The sequence below is a fragment of the Epinephelus moara genome, chromosome 3, assembly GCF_006386435.1.
Source record: "Epinephelus moara isolate mb chromosome 3, YSFRI_EMoa_1.0, whole genome shotgun sequence".
NCBI classification, from domain to species: Eukaryota; Metazoa; Chordata; class Actinopteri; order Perciformes; family Serranidae; genus Epinephelus; species Epinephelus moara.
In genome coordinates this window covers 20,471,456-20,492,601 of record NC_065508.1, presented here as the reverse complement: position 1 = coordinate 20,492,601, position 21,146 = coordinate 20,471,456, and the positions used below count along the sequence as shown (strand labels likewise).

Here is a 21,146-nt window from a genome sequence, read left to right as displayed (position 1 = left end):
ACTAAGCCACCTGTGATTCCTTCTTGGGCTCTGGTGCAGACTGAGCAGAGTGGTGCTGGGCTGGAGCGTCCTCTGGTACGGCCTGCAGGAAGTTGGAGGGCACTAAGCCGGTGTGTCCGTTCAAATCTCCCTGGAGGAAAACATTAGGATGACAATGCTGTGATTTAACTACTGTAAAGCCATCATTTCTTATTAGTCAATCAACAGAAAATTAATCAACACGGCATTTTAGCCTTTAATCGATAAGACAGACAACTGTGAAAGGGGGAGAGAGAGGGGGAGTGACATACAGGAAATGGCCACAGGCTGAAGTCGAACCCGGCCCCTGCGGGAACAGCCTTGTACATGGGGCGCCTGCTCTATCCACTAATCCACCGACACCCCAATCAACAATTATTTTGATAATCATATGTCCTTCCTAAGTGAGGAAGTACTGCTTCATCACCAAAATGCAGCTATAAACAGACCACTCTTAATTCTGGAGCTATGTCGACACTTACGTAGAAGAAGCCGTCTTCGTCCATGTCACCAAACACATGTATGATGTCTCCTGCGCTGAAGGTCAGCTCAGCCTGAACATGGTCAGAAAAAACGAGGCAGATAATGAGCAAAAACTACCACCACACATACAGAAAATTGTCTGGAATATGATATATGCATGTGTCTGACCTCTATGTCAGTGTTGGGGGAGCTCTCTCGTGGATCATAATCAAAGATGGCGACCATCCTGCGAGCTCCTGGGGCCGGGTTCCCGACGGCTGCAGCAGCAGGGGCAGTCTGGCTGGGATCTGTCAAACAGAGAGGAGCAAACAGCTCAGTCTGACATCCTGGTAATGAGGAGTCACACGTCTCTGCAACATCAGCATGCGGCTTGTTGTGTCTGCACGTCCGACTCCCTCAGCGTCATGCTGAGCTGAGGAAAAGTCACATCACTGCAGTCAAACACATGGAAATAAGAATATAAACAACAGGAGATTAGCAGTGGGAGTTGATGTCTCCATTAAGAAGCTCGGAGCAGCTTGAGCTATAAAAATGAGGACAAGTGAAATGAGGTGATGAATAAATGATGAACTGTGAAATGAAAAGAGGAGTTAGGAGAAGGGGCTGCTTGACATTTATAGTTGGGGATTAATAAGGAACTTAAGAAGAAGACATTAGATTTGGTACTTTAATTTGGTACCAAGCAACATGCACTCTTCAGTGAATCCCCAAATGATCAAACAGCCCCTAATAAGGACAAATGAAAGTCAAACCTGGTGTTATCAGAAGCTAGAATACAGTACAACCATTAAAAGATATGTAAAAAAACGATCCATTAAATAGCAGATAAAAACATGCTGTTCTCCAGCAGGCATTGAAACGGTCGTCTGATCATGCAGATGAGAGGCAGAGGAGTCAAACTACAAACCTTGGCTGGAGGAGTCTACGCTCTCCTCCCAGAGTGCCGCAGACTCCACTGCAAGAGACGAGGTACGGGGAAAGAGCATAAACATGATAAGCACAGAATGATATGAAAAGAATAATCCTGCCTGCAGTTAAAGTTTGTCTCAGTCATCACACAAAGATGGAGATCAGAGGGGATGGATGTCTCAACAGGTGAACTTTAGCTCGTCATGTAATGCAGTTGTGACATCGGAGCAGAACACTGGTAAAAGGACTTTTATCAATCAGTGAGTCATTCTGCTGCGATGTCTGCGATGTATTACATGAATATCCAATGAAAGCTGACAGGACTGACTCAGTACTCATGTATGTGCCTTTTGACATTTGGGTCACTCCATGACAACTCATCCTGAATTCAAAACTTTTCCCAGTTCATGTTCTCCTTAATCATTAGCTCAAGCTCCATAGAGTTTAAAATATTCAGTGTCATACTTGTGTTCGGCCGTGTCGTAGAGCTAGTTTGCTGTCTCTGTCAAGTAGCTGTCTGATTTTCACCCACTCTACAGCAGGAAATGGCACTTCAAAATAAAAATTCTTTGCCGGAAATTCACTGTACTTTAAAAATAAATTGTGTTTTTTACAAAACTGACATGCGACCCATCAGTTAGGAACCACTGATTCATGGGACCTTGCAAAATAGTGAAGCTCTCCTCCAAATACTTTCTATCCTGACCCCTGCAATGACATCTTATTTTGAAAACAAGTTCCAGTTACACGTGTATCCTTCAGCTAACTTTGCCAAGTCTATCACTAGCTCTCCCTGCTCATTGGATCTGGGTCATCTAAATGCATTTACCTTCAGTGCGAGTGTATAGTTACACTACAGTTGTAGCGTTGGCTGGTTTGACCACAGAGATGTGAATGATGGCTGGCTTGACCGCAGTTATTTTTAGAATGTGCCCCACAGGCGAGCAGGCGCTCATGGCACCGTGTTGGCGAACATTACCCCTGATATATGATGTGATAGCCAGCCCAGCAATGAAAATGATTTGTTAAATACTCAGTGTGAATATACTGTGCTCCTGTGGGAAGAGTCTGCTGGGTTTAAACCACAGACTTTATACAAAGATGGACGGGCATCCGCACTTCTTTTCACTGTACAAAAGTGAAAATATCCCAGATAGAGCCACTGTCATCTTGCGCTGGTGATGTCTGCGCAGTAGTGATCTCAACCGGTATCGAGTTCCCGCCCACACACCCGTCCAACCATTTGCGAGCAACAGCATTGATAACAAGCACAACGATTGGCGCGCACAGCTGTCAATCATGACTTCAATTACTACTTAAAACCAAACTTATCAGAAAATCTAACACTTGAACATACAGCAAGGAATGGGCGGGGTTTATTATGACCTGTATTGCAGCCAGCAACAAGAGGGCGATCGGGATGTTTTGGCTTCACTTTTGGGGAGCTGTCATGTTGTCCATCTTCATATTCAGTCTACGTTTTAACCGCTGTTGACGGTTTTGCAATATTTTAAATAATTCTGCAAAGCAGGCTTTTAAGTCAAGTTAGATGTTAGGTGATCATTACGCTAATTCAGCTTTGAATGTTTGCTTTCTGTACACACAAACATGCGGAGGAAAACCTCATGTATGCCTTTCACAAACTAAATTAGAATAAATACAGAACACTGAACAGAACACACAGAAAACAAATTAGCATTTTAAATAAATGATTCATTGATCAACAGACTTGTTGTGTCAGTTAAAATCTGGGGCATGAAATTGGGGCCACTTGACAGCAAATTCCCAGGATGTTTTTTGTTGCCAGTCCACGCCTGGTTTATTCCAAGCCTTACTCATTGCTCATTTTCACTGGATTGGGCTGAAATTTGTACTGAACATCAAAGAACCCCTCAGGACACGTTACAACATTGTGACTTCTATTTGATTCACAATGCCAAAACTCGGTGGTGGTAGATTCTGGGGCAGCTGTGGGCTTGATTCTGCTCAGTATTAATATTGTTCCATCACATCTGGGAGTTATTTGGTCCTGCGTAAAGAAAAGTGCCACAGATTTTGCTTAATATAACTTTGAAGTCGAAAAACCTATTTCTTAATATATTTTGACTGTATATTTTCCCAAGAATAATCATTTTATTTCCTTTAAACTCTTGTTGTACGGGCAGTTTTAATATTCACTGCAGATAGGGGTGTAAATCGCAAGTGTCATCACAGATATACAGTGATAGTTGCTATCACACAGTCTGCAACTAAAGATTTAGATCTGATTAAACTCAAGAGCCTGCGACTGATATGAGATGAACGGGAAATATCCTCACTGCCTTTTTCTGTGGGTGCTCGCCATTGTCTGCCTGGTTGAATGTTTAAGAAGCAAGGTGTGCCTGCCTGGACAGAAATGGTGACACAGACGTGCCACGGGAATTACACATTTCGTTACACCCCTAATTGCAGATACATAAAAAAAGTGAAGATCTTTCATTACTCTACCGTTTAATAATTCCCTATAAACCAGCATTTCTTACACTTGTACCATTGTGGACAGAGCCAGAGAAACATAAAATATTCCATGACATGAGCTGGGAGTTTCTTGGTGAGTTTGTATGGAATGACCCATGTGTGAAAACATTACTGACAAAATCATAAAGAAGTTAACCTGTGTGGAGATGGTTACTCTGAAGAGCCTATAAGCACTCAGAAAACAAGTGTAACACTGAGCTTTAATTACAGACTGTGAAAATATTCTCCGAAAATATTCATATTTTACCAGACTGCTGGGAAGCTGTCTGATTTCACTACTACAGTATCTGACCTAGAAAAATCCCCCCTGGTCGCTGAGTGAGAAGCAGCAACTGAAAGAGTGAAAGCTACAGAGAAAGAGACAGAAGCAAACCAGAGAAGAGAATAAAGGTGGGAGGTGGGAAGCCACAATCTGCAGCGAGACACACCTTTCTTGGATCGTCTCGGTTTCGGCGGTGGAACAGGGCGACGCGGAAGCTGTGCGTGTGTGCGAGTGCCTTTATGGAGTTTTAGAAAGGAAAACAAATGAAACCAAAAAGAAACACAGAGGTGCAATCTTTGAGAGAAGCAGACCAGACAAAAGTTGACAATGAAAAGCCAGTGAAGAGCAATTTAAAAATGACAACCAGTGAGCAGCAGACACAGCAGTGAGAACAAGTGGAAGTGAAAAGGTTAAACCATCTGCAGATACCGCTCTGGGTAGAAAGCAGGAAACAGAAGCAAAGTGTCAGCTTGATTTTTTTTTTTCTCCGTGTGGCTCGCTCAACTCGCCACAGGCAAACACTTTGACAGGTTTATCTTTTTAGACACCTGCATGAAAACGGTGTCAGTGCCTGAGAATAGATGGTTCTGATTTCCTTAATAGCAACACAGTGAACCAGAAGCCATACAAATATACAAAGTAAAGCCAGGGGGAAAGTTTGGGTCTATTTTCATTTAGTTCAACTGAATTCTGGTCTGATTTGATAAGAGCTTTTTTTGTGCTTCCTGCCGAGCCAAAAGGTCAACAGGCCAACTGCTCTCACCTTTTCTCCAACAGCCTGTTTGCAACCACGTGACTATTAAGATGTGCAAAATTCAGATGGAGGGCAGGAAGTGATGAATTCATATACTGCATAAATCAGAAAAACAGTAAAGTGACGCCATAAAAGGGTTGGATGAACCTGGATGTGATCCATAAATCAAACAAATCTAACATCTGTGAAATGACTAATATTCCTGACATCAAAGTACTGAGCAAAGAAAATAAGTAGACTAATAAAGGATGAAGATCAGACATCAGTCAGCATCAGTCCTTCGTCCTGTCCTCTGTGAATCACTGTCTGCAGATGCTGCTGATAAAGAGAGGAGGGGCTGTTTGTGTCAGCCGGCAGCTAAGTTTACAAGAATCTGCCCAATTTTAAGAGAAGTGGAACACTAAGTTAAACACACACACTGCACACAGACAGTTTTCGTTTTTGCTCGTCTGTAACAATTAGCTATTAGCCGAGCTAGCGTGCTGTGCTTGTGTAAAACATAACGTTAGCAGCGGTGGAAGAGAGACTGTGGACAGAGCAGACTGAAATATCCCTTTCTATATGTTTCCATGTGTTGTTTAAGTATTGGCACTTTACTGGCAAAGGTTTTATTGCACACAGTAACAAGCCGTTTTCATCAGCTGCAGTAGTCTTCCACTTATCTTGACTTTGACTCTCTGTACTGCTACACGCTGACTTCACTCTGTGTCATGTGTGTTTGTGTGTCTGAGTGTATTTAGAGGAGGTCATCCCAGGCACAAAGAGCAAAGGAGAGGCTGCAGCGTGATTATAAATTACACCAAAACTTTAAATAGTTCCAATAAAACATCAGAACATTGTACTTCTGGGGAAGTTTTGGTCCCTGAATTTAAATGCTTAGTGAGCGCTCTTGACTTTCACGCAATTCTTTGCATGGACACAGAGGGGGAGAGGCTTTGCACCGTAAGGCTCTGAGATAACATTATCTTCTTTTTTCTGCTTAGAGGTGGTGAATTTAGAGTTCACAGATACTCAATACGACACAGTCTCTGGATTTTGTTTGATATCTAGTGTCTGAAATAAATGTTGTTGCCCGTTTCCAATCTGTCATTAGCGCAATTAGCTTGTTTACTGTATTACGTAAATGCTAAACGTCCCGCTGAGGCCGTTCAATCTTTAAAACATGCCCTCCATCTGAGTGCTGATATATGATGTCATATGCAAAGGAAGCTATTAACCACAGACAAAAGTATATTAATAAAGTTTCTTTTCACACTGCTGACCAATCTCATGGCTACAAAAATAAAGTTTAGTAAATAATAGATATTTCGGGTCTGGCTTCTGTAACACTTGTGCTGCTATTTTCACTTACCACTGTAACATGAACAGCGGTGACATCATGAGTAAAACATTACAATTGACACCTATGGTAAAGGATGTCCAAATGTGTTCATTTCCAGCTGTAACAGAACACATTTAACGGCACCCAGCATCATTAGAATTTACAGAGAGGACACTGTTTGTTGTCTTGAGGCAGTTTCACCTACCTATCTTCTCCATGGAGGCCGCTGTAGACAAGAAGCCCTGCTGCAGGAGCTGCTGCCGGGTTTCCTCATCCTCCACCTGGATCTCAGACACCATGTTGCACGGCACGTAGCCCAGATGACCACCACACTCTCCTCGGTAGAACCCGTCTGCGTCCTTATCTCCGTAAACCTGCAGAGAGGAGAGTAACGGTGTATCTTCACACCTATATTGCTAGCTTTGTGTCTTTTGAGCTTTAAAACACAAGTCGAAGTTACAGAAATGTTTCTCATGAGAAGACCATTACACACAGGGTGCATGTTTAACCTTGCATGTGCTGCAGCCCTCCCGTTAATGTGAGATTATCAGGGATGCTTTGAATGAAAACATCATGAGTGTCTGAGCTGTGTGGGGACATACTTTGATGATCTGTCCTTCAGTGAAGGGCAGCTCCTCCTCAGCAGCATCAGGATTAGGCGACATAGTGGCGGGATCATAAGGGAAGAGGGCCACAAAGATCCGTATGTCACTCTCTCCTTTCGTCTTTGGTGAATCAACACCTGCAAACACACACACACGGGCGACAGATTTGTTCATGAAAAAGTGGAGCACTGCGACAATACAGACATTTCATATCACGCTTTGATTCAACCCAACCTTTGACCTTGATTTGACCCAACCCAGCCTGACAGGTTCGGGCTTAGCTGGGCTATAATTTCTCCATATACCACTGGGTCAGGTTCTCACAAATTAATCTGTGTTTTTTCTTTTATTTAACTGAAACTGGCAGTTCTTATGAGAAAATGGCAGGAGTGGACTGGACTGAATCGAGAGGGAAAGGGGGAGGCGCCATAAAGCGAGAGCGAGAGTGATGGGGCTGCAAGACGACTTCTTTGGCAGAATTTGCCTCTGCTTCCCCAGCATTGGGAGAGATGTGCGTAACATGCAGTGGAGAGCAGTGATCACCATCTGCACGCCACACCGCTGTGGACCACTGTGCACACTGGAAGATGATGGATCGAGGGGCGCAGCCTGCTCTGCTGAACTGGTTGTGCCTTAGACGCAGAGCAGACTACAGACTTTTAAATAACAGAAGGAAGAGAAGAAGGAGAAGTGCTGCGAGGAATCATGTCAGCCCTTAGCTGTAGGGCTAAGTATGTTTTTAACAATACAAATTCAGATCTTTAATCAAGCTCAAGCCCAAAACTGCTGCCATACTTCGGGCTCCAGTGTACATTCATGTAAAGTTGTGCCTGATTCTTTGGGCTGGATCAAAACTCTAATTTCATATACCAGATGTATCTAATGTGGACAAAGTGTTAACCTCTGTAGCACCAGTGCTACATGCAAACAAAGTTAACACACAGCCCTGAATCCCTTGTCCTTGTTATGCAATTCATTTGTTTTCTTTTGCTCGGCTAACTTAGCCTTTATAAAATCTAAATACAATTCATTCTTTCCATTAGTGCACTCCACATACTCTGCACACAAGCCATGCATTGCTTGCAATGAGTTCTGCAAATAGCATAGCCACCCCGCCCCTCCCCCACCTCCCGCCAACTGCACTGCTGCTATGAACAGCGCTCGCCGAGCACAGGCATGTCCTTAAAAGAGGTAATCAAGCTAAAGCACTGATCCTAAGCTGTGTGAGCCGTTTGACAAACGTGCACTCGTTCATGATCTGCAGCAAGCGAGCACCAGGGAAACAGTGTTTGACCCACACTCTGATCTAAATCTGAGGACAGTCACTGAAACACTCGGGCAAAAAAAAAAAAAAAAAGAACATTATCAAAGGTGCAACGTCACAGATCGTGCAAAGCAGCCTGTAAATGTGGCGTGTAGCGCTGATAGCTACAGTCGTGAGGTATAACACCAGGGTGGCTAAAAGCATTACAACTGTAGCCTATTTGACGGCGAGCGACACGTTTGAAGAGCCATTGTGAGACTTTAAGACGTGTTCTCTATCTCATTAGGGAGAATCAGCCCATCTGTGGCAAGAGTCACGGGCAGACAACTTGCTCACTTTCACATCCTCACTGATTTTCTAGTATATAGGACAGAACTTCTCCCTGCTCCCTTCCTCTATCTGTGTGCACGTGTATACATGTGTGTGTGTGTAGTCAACTGTGCACACACCCGAATTACCAGAAAGGTCAGGTCTATTCATGAGTGTGATGTTGGTGTCATCACGACTGAGCGGAAAAAAGAAGAGTGAGGGAAGATGTGAAGGAGGAGGAGCCTCACTGCAGGCCGTTTCTTTGCTGGCTAATCGAGGTTACTATTTTAATGTCTGTCACTTCCTCCTGTCATGACAAGCCACTTTGAGTTAAGCCGGTTCTCAGCTTAGCAGGCTCTCCCCCACTTCTTCGCTGCAGCTACAGTTCCTCCCCCCCTCCCTTCCCACACAAGGTGCTAATCTGCCTGCCATCATGTGAGAGAGGGAAAGACTTGCCAACAGAAAGCACAGGTGTGTCAGCATCGCGTCAGGCTGCTTAGTTCAGAGAGGGAAAGAAATCAAGAGACGGAGGAAGCAGGAAGAGAAATGAGGAAACAGTCTCTGACCTTTGAGTTGCCTGGCCTGTGAGCACGCTGGTTTAGAAGAGAGCTCAGCCTGCGCTCCCCATGATGGGCCGGCCTCAGCTGGAGGGATTTGGCCGGGCTCCTGCTCGACATGCAGAAAGAGAAACAAGGCAATAAGACAAACATCTAAACACTGAAACACAATCTCTACTGGGGAGGAGAGGACACCTTAGGGGTCAGAGGAAATGAACAGCAACTACAACTGTTCAATTTTTAAAGCAATATTCAGTAACTATGCTTCCTCATGTGATCTGTTTGAATTGTTTCAGTAGAGATGAAAACTTTGTCAAGTGCAAAAAACCCTGAGGTTTCCAACACTCTACTGTTTCAGCATAAACATGTTCCTTTTTTGCACTGTGGTGTTTGTTAGCAGACCAAAGCACAACTCCTCTAACCTAATTCAGGACAAGGCAGTACTGACTAGTTAAAGACAAAAGCTGAGTGGTTGGAGGAGAATTTAAATGCAACAGGAAGTACTGCAGTCAGACAGAGGGAGGACAGATTGAGCCACGCTTTGGCAGACACAGAATCTTACAAAGATTATAAGTCTGAGGCCACTGGGTGATGGACTGGTTTAAACTACTCTGACCACCTCACACCTCTTCCTAAGTGGATGCGATGCTAATAAATGAACATTGTTCTGCTTCGGTTTTCAGTTTTTCCCGTAACCTTTTGCCATAACCTACTCTGTGTGTCAGCGAACGGGCTAAAATATATCGCTTGCTTGAAAAACTGCTCACCCTGTATGTGAGGAAGAGATGTTACACCAAACAACTGAGATCACAAGACTGTGCCACAACTCATGATTTCATTCTGACATTGGATATTGGTCTGTGATAGTCAAATTGCTTGAAAAGTCATTTGGTGTTAGGCTAGCGTAACATGAAATAATAAATGATAAATAATATCCTGCATTTTGCCTGTTTTTATATGCCACACAATGTGCTACCTAACCTCCCTTTGTCCACTGCAGTGATGATGATGACGATGGAAAACGTAGTTGTCTACTAAGCGGTGGAGTTAGGTGACATCCACTAAAGGACTCTGAGGGTTAGATCCACACAGCTACAGGGAAGCGGGGCGGGTTGGGACAACACACCCATTGCAGCTGGCCTGCAGCAATGTTTACCAGCGGATCGGCCTTCAGCCCTCGGCGGTGATGAGGTCTGCTGTGCTCCATCTGAGCCCCCTCCACCCACCACTCAGAGCTCATCTGCTCCAGCACCACCTCCCCCGGACTGTATTCCACAGGCTCCTCGTTGTCATCCGTGCCGTACTCCACGTCAATCTCCACCCCGCGACCAATCTGTGACCTCACAGTGTGTACTGTTTTGCTGGCTGGGTAGGGTCTTGGCGGGGTAAGACCATAGCCGGGGTTGGCTGCTGCGGCGACAGCCATCTGACTCCTGAGCATGGCCTCCCTCCTAAGGCGGTCCCCTAGCCCTCTGAGCAGTGCTTTGCTGGTGGGGGTCAGCTGGGAAGGACAGCGGGCTGAGACCCGCTTGCTGGTGGGACCCGGATATAAACACAGGTCCTCTTCTTCAGGATAACTGATGGTGTCCACCGTGTCTGCGTAGTGCACCCTGTGCTGCGTCTTAGGTCTGACCTGCGAGGATCCGTGCCTGAGTAAAGGCTCTTTGGTTAGTGATCTAGGATCCCTGTTGAAGTGGTGATGGTGTGGGGGAACGTTTGGGTGTGGATGTGGGTTGGGGTGATGCTGGGGGGCATGGTGGAGGCGTTCTGAGTCTCTGTGGCGAAGGTGGCTGGGCCTGGGCCGAGGGTGACTGCGGTGGGTTAAAAGCTCTTCTTGACTGCTATCTTCCTCTTCTGTCACCTCAGGGATGCTGAACAGCTGCGTGTTGTGTTGGACCTGAGCAGGCAACTTGAGGATCCTCTCAAGAACCTCCTCATCACTGTCTGGAGTCTCCAACTTGCGTGACTATGAGACCACACAAGCGAGACAGTGTAGGTGATGGCATGATGATATCATATTGGTCAGAGAAAATAAGGGAAGTGCAAACAAAACAGAGGCCATGCAAAGGAAAGAGAAAAGAAAGAGAACGAAAATGATCTCAATCAAGCATGATTAATATATAACAGAAAAAAACACCCAATGACAATATAACAAGACAAACTGAAAGAAGTACTTGTCATTCAAAAGGTGCGTTTGGCAGCGAAATATATTGTGCGATCGTTCTTTTACCCTGTTAGCTGCAACTATGTAGCCCCTGGCCTGTGCTTCTCCCAGGTGGTCTGAATAAAGGTCCTCCTCCTCCTCCTCCAGGATGTCAGACAGATCTGAACGGCTGTTGTCTGCATGGTAATCACTGGGAGGCTCCACAAGCCCTCTGCTGTGACTCTGCAAAAAACACGTCAACATTCTCAACCAGGGAACCTATTATGCTCATTTTCAGGTTCATACTTGTATTTTCGGGACAAAAACACTATTTTAACTCAGACTGTCTGTGCTGGACCACCTGTGTTAACCCTGTGTCTGGGATGCTCAGTCCTGATCAGACAGAGTGCGTTCTGTAATGGTTTTGAGAGTGAAGTGTTTTGCTTGCTGCTTTTGTGTTCCTGAGCATGTCGCATTTTTCGCAGGAGCGCCCTAATCGCCTCGAGTTTAAAAAACTTTAAGAGACGTCATTGGTGGGTTTTCCAATTGTCCCATCAAATTAATTGAGGGGTGAGCCTTCTGTGGTGGCAATGACAACACAAGTATCGTACATGGTTTCTGTGAATCTAACATTAGCTCGCTTTCATTGTTGCCCTGGTAAAGCTTCAAGACATAGCTGAACCAATTATTGCTAAAACTACTTTCTAACGTTTTACGAACTGTAATTAGGCTGAGTGATTGACAGTAGATGGTCAAACTGTCCCTGACTCATCCTAAAATACAACCAACAATCATCCATGTGAAGCTCCTAGACCACCTGGTGGAAACTCCCTGTGGTTCCTCCTCTTTTTGAGGATCTCATGTACCCAAACTGTTCTGTTTCCCTGTGACCAGCGTACAGTTTGAGAATAGCTCGCCAGATTTTAAGGTACAGATCTATGAGCTTACTTCACAGCAACATAGTGGTTAAGCTAAAGACAGGTGATTTGCCAGCTGCCCAGCAACAATATTTAAAAAAAAAAGTATGTAGCAAGTAGCAAAAAGCGCTCTGTTCGCACTCGCCCAGGATTCAACAAAAAACGGTAATGCAGTGGGCCTCATGTTTTGCAACCTCCAAAATGCGCTCTGTCTAATCAAGGCCTAAGCCCCACATCTGAAAAGCCTAGTCTGCTCTGACTGCTTAGCATTCCTGGGACTATCTGCATATCTGTGTCGCTGCATCGTCACTGCAGCTGGGAAACGGCGTGTGGCCGCACTTTCTACTGTGAAAAACCACCAAAAAAGCATTTAAACACAACTGGGGATGTTGTAGCAGGAATATGATCCAAAATCGTGCAGAAATCAACAACATCAGCAACCAAGATGACATGTTTCCCCTGACATTAGCATGTAGCTACATGTAGCAGTGTTACAATGTAAACACTTGCAGTAGCGTGCCTGGAGCAAATGACCATATAAAGAATCCGTCCTGAGCTGAGACAAAAAAAAAACAAAAAACGTTGGAAACAGAGTATGCAGAATGGTCTTTAGACCATGAAGCACATATATATTTTACATCCTTCTTAGTCATTTCATGGGATATTGAGTATTTGACACTACAGAATGGTAGAAAGTGTCAGCGAATCAGGGTTGACTAGAGCTTCGACTGGGTCCCAAAAAATCAGGCCCAACCCTATATGAACTTGCACAGTTTCTGTCCGAGCCTGCGCTTGAGCTACAGTAGCAGTTTTGGGCCTTAGTCTGGGGAAATGTTGAGAAATTACGGCCCCACTTGGCTCAGTTGGGTTCAGGCAGAGAATTAAAGGTCTATGTCTGACCTGCTGCTTCATGCAGTACGCTGGCTCTTGGTCCTGTCTCAAGAACTCTTCGATGGACACCAAGCGGGTATTCTCCAGCTCCTCCTCTGCCTCTGACTCCAGCGGTGAGGTGCTGGGGGGTCGGTGGAGGTTAATGTCCTGAGGGTTAAGGAAGTCTGCGATCGGGGCTTTGGGTGGGGTAGGGATGCGCTCAGGGGTCCCGAGCTTGGCACTGGAGTCCTCGATGAACTCTGTGAGAGATGGGAAAGGACGTATCGTTCCAGGGCTGTCGGTGTCTCTGCGCTGCTCCAACACTGCTGCTGCTGCTGTTACCGGTGACTGTGCTGGTGCTGCTACAGGCGATGGTTGAGGTGATGCGGTCGGCGGGGAGGTCACATTAACCTGAAGATAAGAAAGATAGTCAATACAACGCTATTTAATTAACTTGGTTCTTTTAGAAGAGGGGCTTCTAAAGTCTGAGAGTGTGGGCCCCAGACACACAAAACTGAGACAACAACTTGTTTCCATTTAGCAAACTGGCACCATTTTAATATTCTGAACTATCAATCAGCAGTTCCTGTTTGCAGTGTACTTACTGGATTACTTTAAGGACAACTTCTAAGTTCTGGAGTTATAAACTGATTCTCATCTGATTTATGGACATTAATTTGTGTTGGACAAAGAAGTTTATGACATGGAAAATTAAGTCCCATTTAACCTTACAAGAGTAAATTTGCAAAAGCTGCAACCACATACATAAATGCATCCATGCTTTGCCCCTTTTTGCCAATTAGCACGAATAGTTAATGATGTCCGTGAATCCATTTGTATGTTAAGTGCATCTTTGCGATTGGCCCCTCCCATTGCCATGTATCGCTTTTAGCCAACTGGCATGAACACAAACACACACCTTCACACACTTGATCTCTATGGCAAGGGCAAAAACTTTGGCCGAATAGGGTGGGGAAATTTTTGGGGACCTACCAATTGACTGACTGAGCGAGCCATAGAGATGCTGGCTGCTGCTGATGCAGATTGCAGTAATCAGATGCTAAGGGTTTTAAGGTACCTTAATGTACTCCATGAGCTACCACTGCTACCAGCTGCTGATTATGTTTATAAGAGGGTCAAATCACCAGGCTAAATTGCAATAACTAACTCCCAGTTGTTTTAGAACACTGGCATGAACTGGAAGGACAACAAACAAGTTGTGGTCTCTCATACATATATAAATATATATGAGGATGGAAGAGTAAGTATTACCACTGGAGTAATGGTGGAGGCAACTGGTAATGTGGCCTCACATACAGCCAAGGCAGCAGCAGAACAGGGGTTGGCCCAAGCGTTCACATATGAAGTAGTTAAGAGAAGACCTTCTGGGTGGAGAGCGTGAGGGGAGTTGGCAGCAGCCTCCACTGTGAGGCCAGTGATGTTTGTGTCTGGTGGCAAAGGGCTGGGCAGCATGGAGACTTTGGCAGCAGAGTTCCCGTAGGACTGGGGAGAGGGCAGGTTACTGGAACCCGTAGGGTTGCAGGGTAGGGGTGGCACAACTGGGGCGGCGACAGCTGGACCTGTCATGATGGCAGCCAGCTTGGAGGGCACATTGACTGGTAAAGAATCACAGGACTCCCCATGGGCGGACATGGTGCGGACAGTGAGCTCCTGAGCTGCCAGCAAGGACTGCATCTGAGAGGGGCCCAGCAGGGCACTGCCGGCTGTTGGGGAAGACACCTCCAGCACCTAGGATAGGAGAGCAACAGGTACATTTTCAAGGAATACCCCCAAATGACCATTTGTGTCAATTACTTACCCCATGCTACACTGAATACATGAAGACAATTTTGTTGTTCTCTCATGCCTCATAGGTGAACGAAGAATCCAAAACAGGAGAACATTCTTAGGGCTTGTGACCAGAAAAGCGCTGGCGGTGCTTTTTTTAATGACGTATAATGGGTTTTGTTTCTATGACAACAATATCTTGACACTGACATTAGCCAGGTAGCTAACTTAACGAAACATTACCAGAGGGTTGACTACACAGTCGACTTTAAGCACAACACTCGCCAGTAACACCCAGTGTACGCTGGCTGATCTGCTCCCAAGAAAGACTCGCTGCTCATTGAGAACAACTGAAAGATGACGCTGGCGCTAACAAAAAAACGCTTAAAAACGCATATGACTGGATAAATCAGACTTGGATTATACTGCATGAGTTGTGTGAGAGTTTGTAAATGGATGTTTTGATATAGTTTTGCTGTTAAATGTAGACCCCTATGAGTTGAATACATCAGGAAATTTCTCCGTTTTTGGATTCTTCATTCGACTCCATAAATACTACGATTAAACCAAAACGCACTGCTTAGTCCAACAAACACTCCAAGTTCTTGCCTTTTTCTTGTCAGCATAAATAGTGTATCCAGTGACACGGACTCCATTGGAGGTCCCGGCAGCATCTATAGTGACTGGCAGCCAGCTGATGAGGGCGATGCCCGGGGAAGGGCCATGCTCCAGCTGGACATCCAGAGGAGCATCAGGGGGACCTGCAGGGATGGAAAGCATCATACCACAGCCAGAGGCAAGCAAAAAATAATAAAAAAAGTTTTTATATTCATATTTACTCATACTGAAATTACAGTGCATGGGATAAGAGATTATTATCACAAAGGGGACATGATTCTATGGAGAGAAAAAGAAGCCATCTAAAACTCTAAGGGGACATTAAGAAATGTAGAAACCATATACCTGAGTTCCCAGACTGTGGGCATGAAACTTAAGCAAATTTGAAGGATCATTTAGAGAAAAACAACTCAAAGCTACTGACACTAATCACACATAAGCATCTTAAGTTTAAGATTTATTCATGAAAAATTAAATATTGTTGACTGGGAGTAGAGTGGTGATATATACTGCCGCCACAAACTGACATTAAATGATGGTTGGGATTCAATAAACTCAACATCAGTGACTCAATTCTCACCAAAATATTAAAAGACCTTACATTTTGCTTCCCTGTTTACATGGAATCCCAATAATATGAGATTTATGAGAATATGAGAGGCCAGGGCAGGAAAATATTAAACAAAAAAGGAAAGGGTGTTTCGGTAATTACCTCTTTTTTTTTTTTTTTTACTGTTTCTGTTGCAGTCTGACATATTTCAATCCCTCTGGTCATAATGTCCTCGTAAAATAATTCCCTCTTAGCAATTAGCTTAGTTTGAATTGTATTAAAATAAGCTAGAATAAAATTTCCACTGCAGCTACTCAGAAATATGTATGAAGCTGATTTGTGTAGGATATTGGGAGTGAGTGTGAGTCTGAGTGTGAGTCTAAGTATGAGTCACGACACAATATTATTGCATACTGCAAATTCTTGAGTATTTCCACGACATATACGGCAAAATATTGCAAGTTAAAAAAAGTGTTTTCGTCAACATCTGTTTTCATGTCGTAAGATGGGGCTTTCAGTCTCTTCGTCTCACTGCAATCATTTTTATTGCAGCAAAAATATATCTAGTGGACTGAGGAAGTAACATTTATGATTTATATCATTAAAAAATCACTACTTGGTGTCTGTGTATCAAGACAATATTGCCACATCAAATATTGCAACAATATGCTGTGTCTATTTTTCCCTTTTATCATGACCAACCAAGTCACCTATTTCCCTTTCCTTTGAAGCAATACACTCAAAGAAAAGGCGAGTCAGAGCGGCTCTCATGAATAAACTAATGTTCTTGTGTGAGGGGTTCAGAATCACCACTGCTGAATATAAGGTTTTAATTTGGACTGCAGGATACAACACACTGAGCTCACATAACGCTCTGCTAACTGTGTTGTCCTAACTTAAGAATCGCTGCCCAACAGTTTAGTTAGTTAAAGATTCTCAAAAAGTTGTCCAAATTAAACCTTCTGGATCCAACATTTGAGCTCCACTCGTCCTTACATGCTCTGTACCTTCTCTTGTCCAACATAAATATATTAGATTTTAAATGCAGGAAATTAGTCTTATTGATTCATGACCCATAGAACACAGATGTGTAAGTGTAGATAAAGAACATCTGATATTACATAAAACACTAAATCCTGACCTGCCATCAGTGTGGTGAAGGTGATGGTAGCGCTTCTGTGTTCACGCCGCTCCACAGGTAACTCCCATGGCGTGCGGTGTGGCCGTGCCTCCACTTTGACCGTGTACTGCAGGCTGGGCAGGAGGTTATTGAGGCACAGCGAGCAGCAGCCAGCCTTCACCAGCTCACACTCCTCCTCATTCAAGGACACAATGTGCACATAGTTACTGTTGCTGGGCAGCCAGGTCAGGTTGGCAGAGGTGGCGGTGATCCTCTCCACACGCAGTTGCGTGGGCGCCACACAAACGTCCCGACCGACCAGCATGCTGCAACGCAGCTGGTCTGAGGGGCCCTTTTCTGTCAGGCTTTGCACTGACACACGGTAGGCCTTGAGGTTTATGTCCAGCCGCTCCAGCACCGCTTTGGTCTGGGCACCGAAGGGCACATTGAGCCGCAGCTCCTGGTCCACATACACATTATAACTCCACACATTGCCCCACCCAGCCGGCACCAACGGAGGGTCCCAGCCGATGATGATGCTCTTGGCAAGCTGCTTGATGAGGGTGAGCTTACGTGGGTAAGGCACAATGTCCACTCCCACCTCCTCCAAATCCAAGTCCAGGCCGTTGGTGAGGGGGGCTGGGACAGCCAAGGCCGATGCTGAATCTGAGGGGGCTGAGGCAGGGCCGGAGGCGGCAGACACCTCGGTCCTTTCCGAGGCGCTGACACCCACGTGGAGGTGATGCTGGTGGCTGGCACTGTGCAGGCTGCTGTCTAGCAAGGAGTTATGGGACATGTCCCCCGTCTCTGGATGGTGTGTGCTCATGACATCGTCATCCGATACACGTTCCACAAAGTTAGAGGGGACCAGCCCTCTCCGTCCATCCATCAGCTCACCTGGGAGGAGTCACAATAAACACTGAGTACCATGACAAGACAGAAATATGAAACTGTAGATGCAACAATTAATACTCAAGATTTACCTTCATAGAAGCCATCATCATCCATGTCTCCATACACGTAGATGTATTCTCCAGCAGTGAGAGGAAGCTCCACTTCAGGGTTGTCATTGGGGCCATCATACGGATTATAGCTGGAGAAAATTAATTTACCATGAAGTCATTTTTAAAACACATATTAAAGGGTAAGTCCCATATTTTTCAACCTGGAAACTATTTTCTCATAGTTTTGTGTCTAAGGGACTAACGGGAACAATAATTTTTTAAATTCATCCAGAATTTAGTTAGTTGAAAAAGGGTGCAAGTAACCACTTGGGGCATGTTGGTACGGTCAATGTATGTCCATTAAACGTGTTTGTTTTTGCCACTGATGGGCTCAGATAGTTATTGTAAATGTTAACATTATTATTAAATAACATTATGGAAAGGATCCTCACAGAGACAGATCTTTTTGTTAAAAAGTAATATACTTTTTGTTTAACCAGAAACAGACCCAAAATAGCCACTGCCAAACCTACCAAACCCCATTTAAATAAAGAGTAATTTTAGCATGCATAAAGCCAGCATATTTTCACATCTAACTCAGAAATTTAAGAGTTAATTTTAATCAAACCAGAGTTGGTCGTTGCTGGAATAGTGGAAAAATGAACCAAGATGATTTTTCTGAGTTTAATTTTGTGTCTGTCCACTTTGAAATATGTGTGTTTTATGATGATAAAATTACTGTGTATTTAAATGGAATCTGGTGGGTTTTGCGAAGGTGATTTTTGTAGCTGTTTCTGGTTAAAAAAAGGATCTTTCTCTTTGACAAAAAGGTCTAGCTCTGCAGAGATTGTTTCAATAATGTTGTCAGACATTTAGAATAACAATCTGAGCCTGTCAGTCGCAAAAAGAAACACTTTTAGCAGATGTACAGTGACACTGTGGCCGTATCGTTGTCTCTAAATACTGGACCAATTTCAAAAAATGATTGTCTTTATATTTCACTTAGACAAAAAAACAAGGTAAAATTGGGTCCAGGTTGAACAAACACTGAAGTTATCCTTTGCTAAACCTTTCCGAAGTTTGATACTTACCTGTATCTGGCAATGAAAACCTGAAGCTTTGCTGCTCCTCTGCTGGCTGTGTAAGGAGCTGGGGCTACATCAATATCCAGCTCCTCCACTTCACTGGCAGTGTCCACCTGAGAACACCATGAACAAAAGATAAATGGTTTGGATTGTTTAGGTAATACTAAAACTGCTTGCATTGCTGTGCAAAAACTAATTAAAAAGACATCTATCTCATATGATGATACTGAGTACGATATTCTTGTTATAAGGTGAGTTAATATCAGTGAGTCACTGTTAGTAGAGAATCACTTGGATACCTGATTGTGATTTCCATTCATAGCTGTCACACACGACACAATAAGAGGGTGTGTATATTTATAGCTCCCTGGGAAAACCTTTTTAAGGATAATCACTTACAACTACTACCGTATAACCTTCATAATCCACAGTGGCGAATGGATTATCTCACTAAATATGAGCTTTATTGAAATGTGTGCTGACGAGATGAAAAGACCACCGACCTGTCTACCGTACAAGACCTGACACTGACTCTGTGGACACATGGCACAACAAAAACACCAAATGACTCCTCTCGTGAATGAGCAGAGGGAGCTGTGGCATATTCAGCTACAGTCTCTGTCCTCGCGTGAGATGACAGGGAGGTTAAGGAGGGCTTTTTAATCCATTAAGTCCCCACAATCAATGTGATCGTGCATGGCTGTCTTGGTAATCTTGATGAGCAATCTGCCTGACCATGTAGAAACAAAGAAAGCGGAAGAGCTGCAGGCAGGAGTCCTGCATATCGATGTGACCTAGGTGAACATTAAGACACCAAACTTCCGACCAAGGATTAAAATTAACACTAAACCTGACTTATTTATAACAGGTCAAAAGAAAACCATTCTTTGCCATACATGCAAAGTGTATATCACGGCGACAGTTCAGTGTTTCCCCTAGATCAACTAGGTGGCTCAGTCTAGGTGGCTCAGTCTAGGTGGCTCTCATATGTCTGGAGACAGCGTCTGATGTTTCTACATCGACCCTGGCCCCCAGGTTGATGTTGCGTGTCTCTTTCGAACAACTCAAATATTTTTCACAGCCTTCATTTTATTGTCAGACATTGTTTGGTTCTTGGAGGTGCCTCTTGCTGCAACTCTGTGTACTCCAACTAAAGCGAAGACTCCACGGTGTTTGAAAGATTTGAATGGTTTTTTGGGGGGTGTTTTTCCTTTTATTGGACTATAATGGGCTTAAATGCCCTTGTTAGTTTTTATCATATTTAGGCAACCTCATCCTGTTTTCATTTTTGGTCAGATTTTAGTTGACTCAAAGTCTGGGCATGTTAGTCATATCTTAGTGAAAGATAACCTGAACTATCTGAGTTTTAGTCAGTCTGTTGATATTTAGTCTTTTTTAGTCATCGGACAACATTCTCGTACATGTAGTCAAGCAAAAACCATCATCATCTTGTCTTAGTCATGGCAAAAAAAGGATGTTGAAACACGTATTTAGTAACAGTATGTGTGAAGGTGATTGAAACTGCTCCTGAGAAATAATCAGTACACAAGTGTTTATTCTGAAATGAGTAACGTACGATGATTCTTTGATTCTCAGAGCTGATACCTCGTGTGTTGGACTTGACTTGTGCGGACTGAGGTGGGTGTCAGACTTGGGGGTGAGGTGTGTGGTCTCTGACTTGCTGGAGGAAGAGCCTGACTTGCTGACACTGATGGTGGGCAGCTCTCGATGCTTGGTGACGGGCGAGCGCTCCACCCTGGACAGCCCTGCAGCGTGGGGGGTGGCCCCGAGCCGCAGTGCAGCAGCCACATCTAGCAGGAAAGAGAGGGGAAGAAGATAATACATAATCCATGACTTTAATAGATGACCCCCCCCCCCGGCCCTCTCACTGGTTTAACTGGCTGAATCCACGAGCAGCAAGGTGGGTGAGGTCACTGGTTGACATGCAGGACACTCAAGGTTGAACCCGGCTGATTAAACAGTGAAGGAAAAAAAAATCCTGTGTCCATCTGTCTGGGGTCAGAGGTTGCACTACCTTGTGTCACACCAGCACTGTTAAGGGGCTTAACTGGTTCATTTCTCACCTCAGCCCATGAGCACTGACCCTCATGT

The 21,146-nt window shown here is 44.4% G+C and overlaps 1 protein-coding gene across 2 annotated transcripts in view; it reads right to left on the bottom strand.

The window, feature by feature from the left end:
• LOC126387650 (RIMS-binding protein 2) overlaps positions 1–21,146 on the bottom strand; it is a 96,784-nt gene that overhangs the window by 7,538 nt on the left and 68,100 nt on the right. Inside the window, exons 16-32 of one of the 2 annotated variants that reach the window (XM_050040240.1) lie at positions 20,640–20,845; positions 19,041–19,147; positions 17,989–18,098; positions 17,027–17,902; positions 15,327–15,478; positions 14,202–14,678; positions 12,960–13,340; positions 11,230–11,385; positions 10,126–10,965; positions 9,009–9,108; positions 6,867–7,006; positions 6,470–6,638; positions 4,356–4,424; positions 1,409–1,456; positions 670–788; positions 501–572; positions 11–130 (exon numbers count right to left, since the gene is read on the bottom strand). In XM_050040240.1, coding sequence (XP_049896197.1) covers positions 11–130; positions 501–572; positions 670–788; positions 1,409–1,456; positions 4,356–4,424; positions 6,470–6,638; positions 6,867–7,006; positions 9,009–9,108; positions 10,126–10,965; positions 11,230–11,385; positions 12,960–13,340; positions 14,202–14,678; positions 15,327–15,478; positions 17,027–17,902; positions 17,989–18,098; positions 19,041–19,147; positions 20,640–20,845 — 4,142 coding nt within the window. The remainder of the gene's footprint in view (positions 1–10; positions 131–500; positions 573–669; positions 789–1,408; positions 1,457–4,355; positions 4,425–6,469; positions 6,639–6,866; positions 7,007–9,008; positions 9,109–10,125; positions 10,966–11,229; positions 11,386–12,959; positions 13,341–14,201; positions 14,679–15,326; positions 15,479–17,026; positions 17,903–17,988; positions 18,099–19,040; positions 19,148–20,639; positions 20,846–21,146) is intronic. The other variant, XM_050040241.1, reaches the window with a different exon arrangement.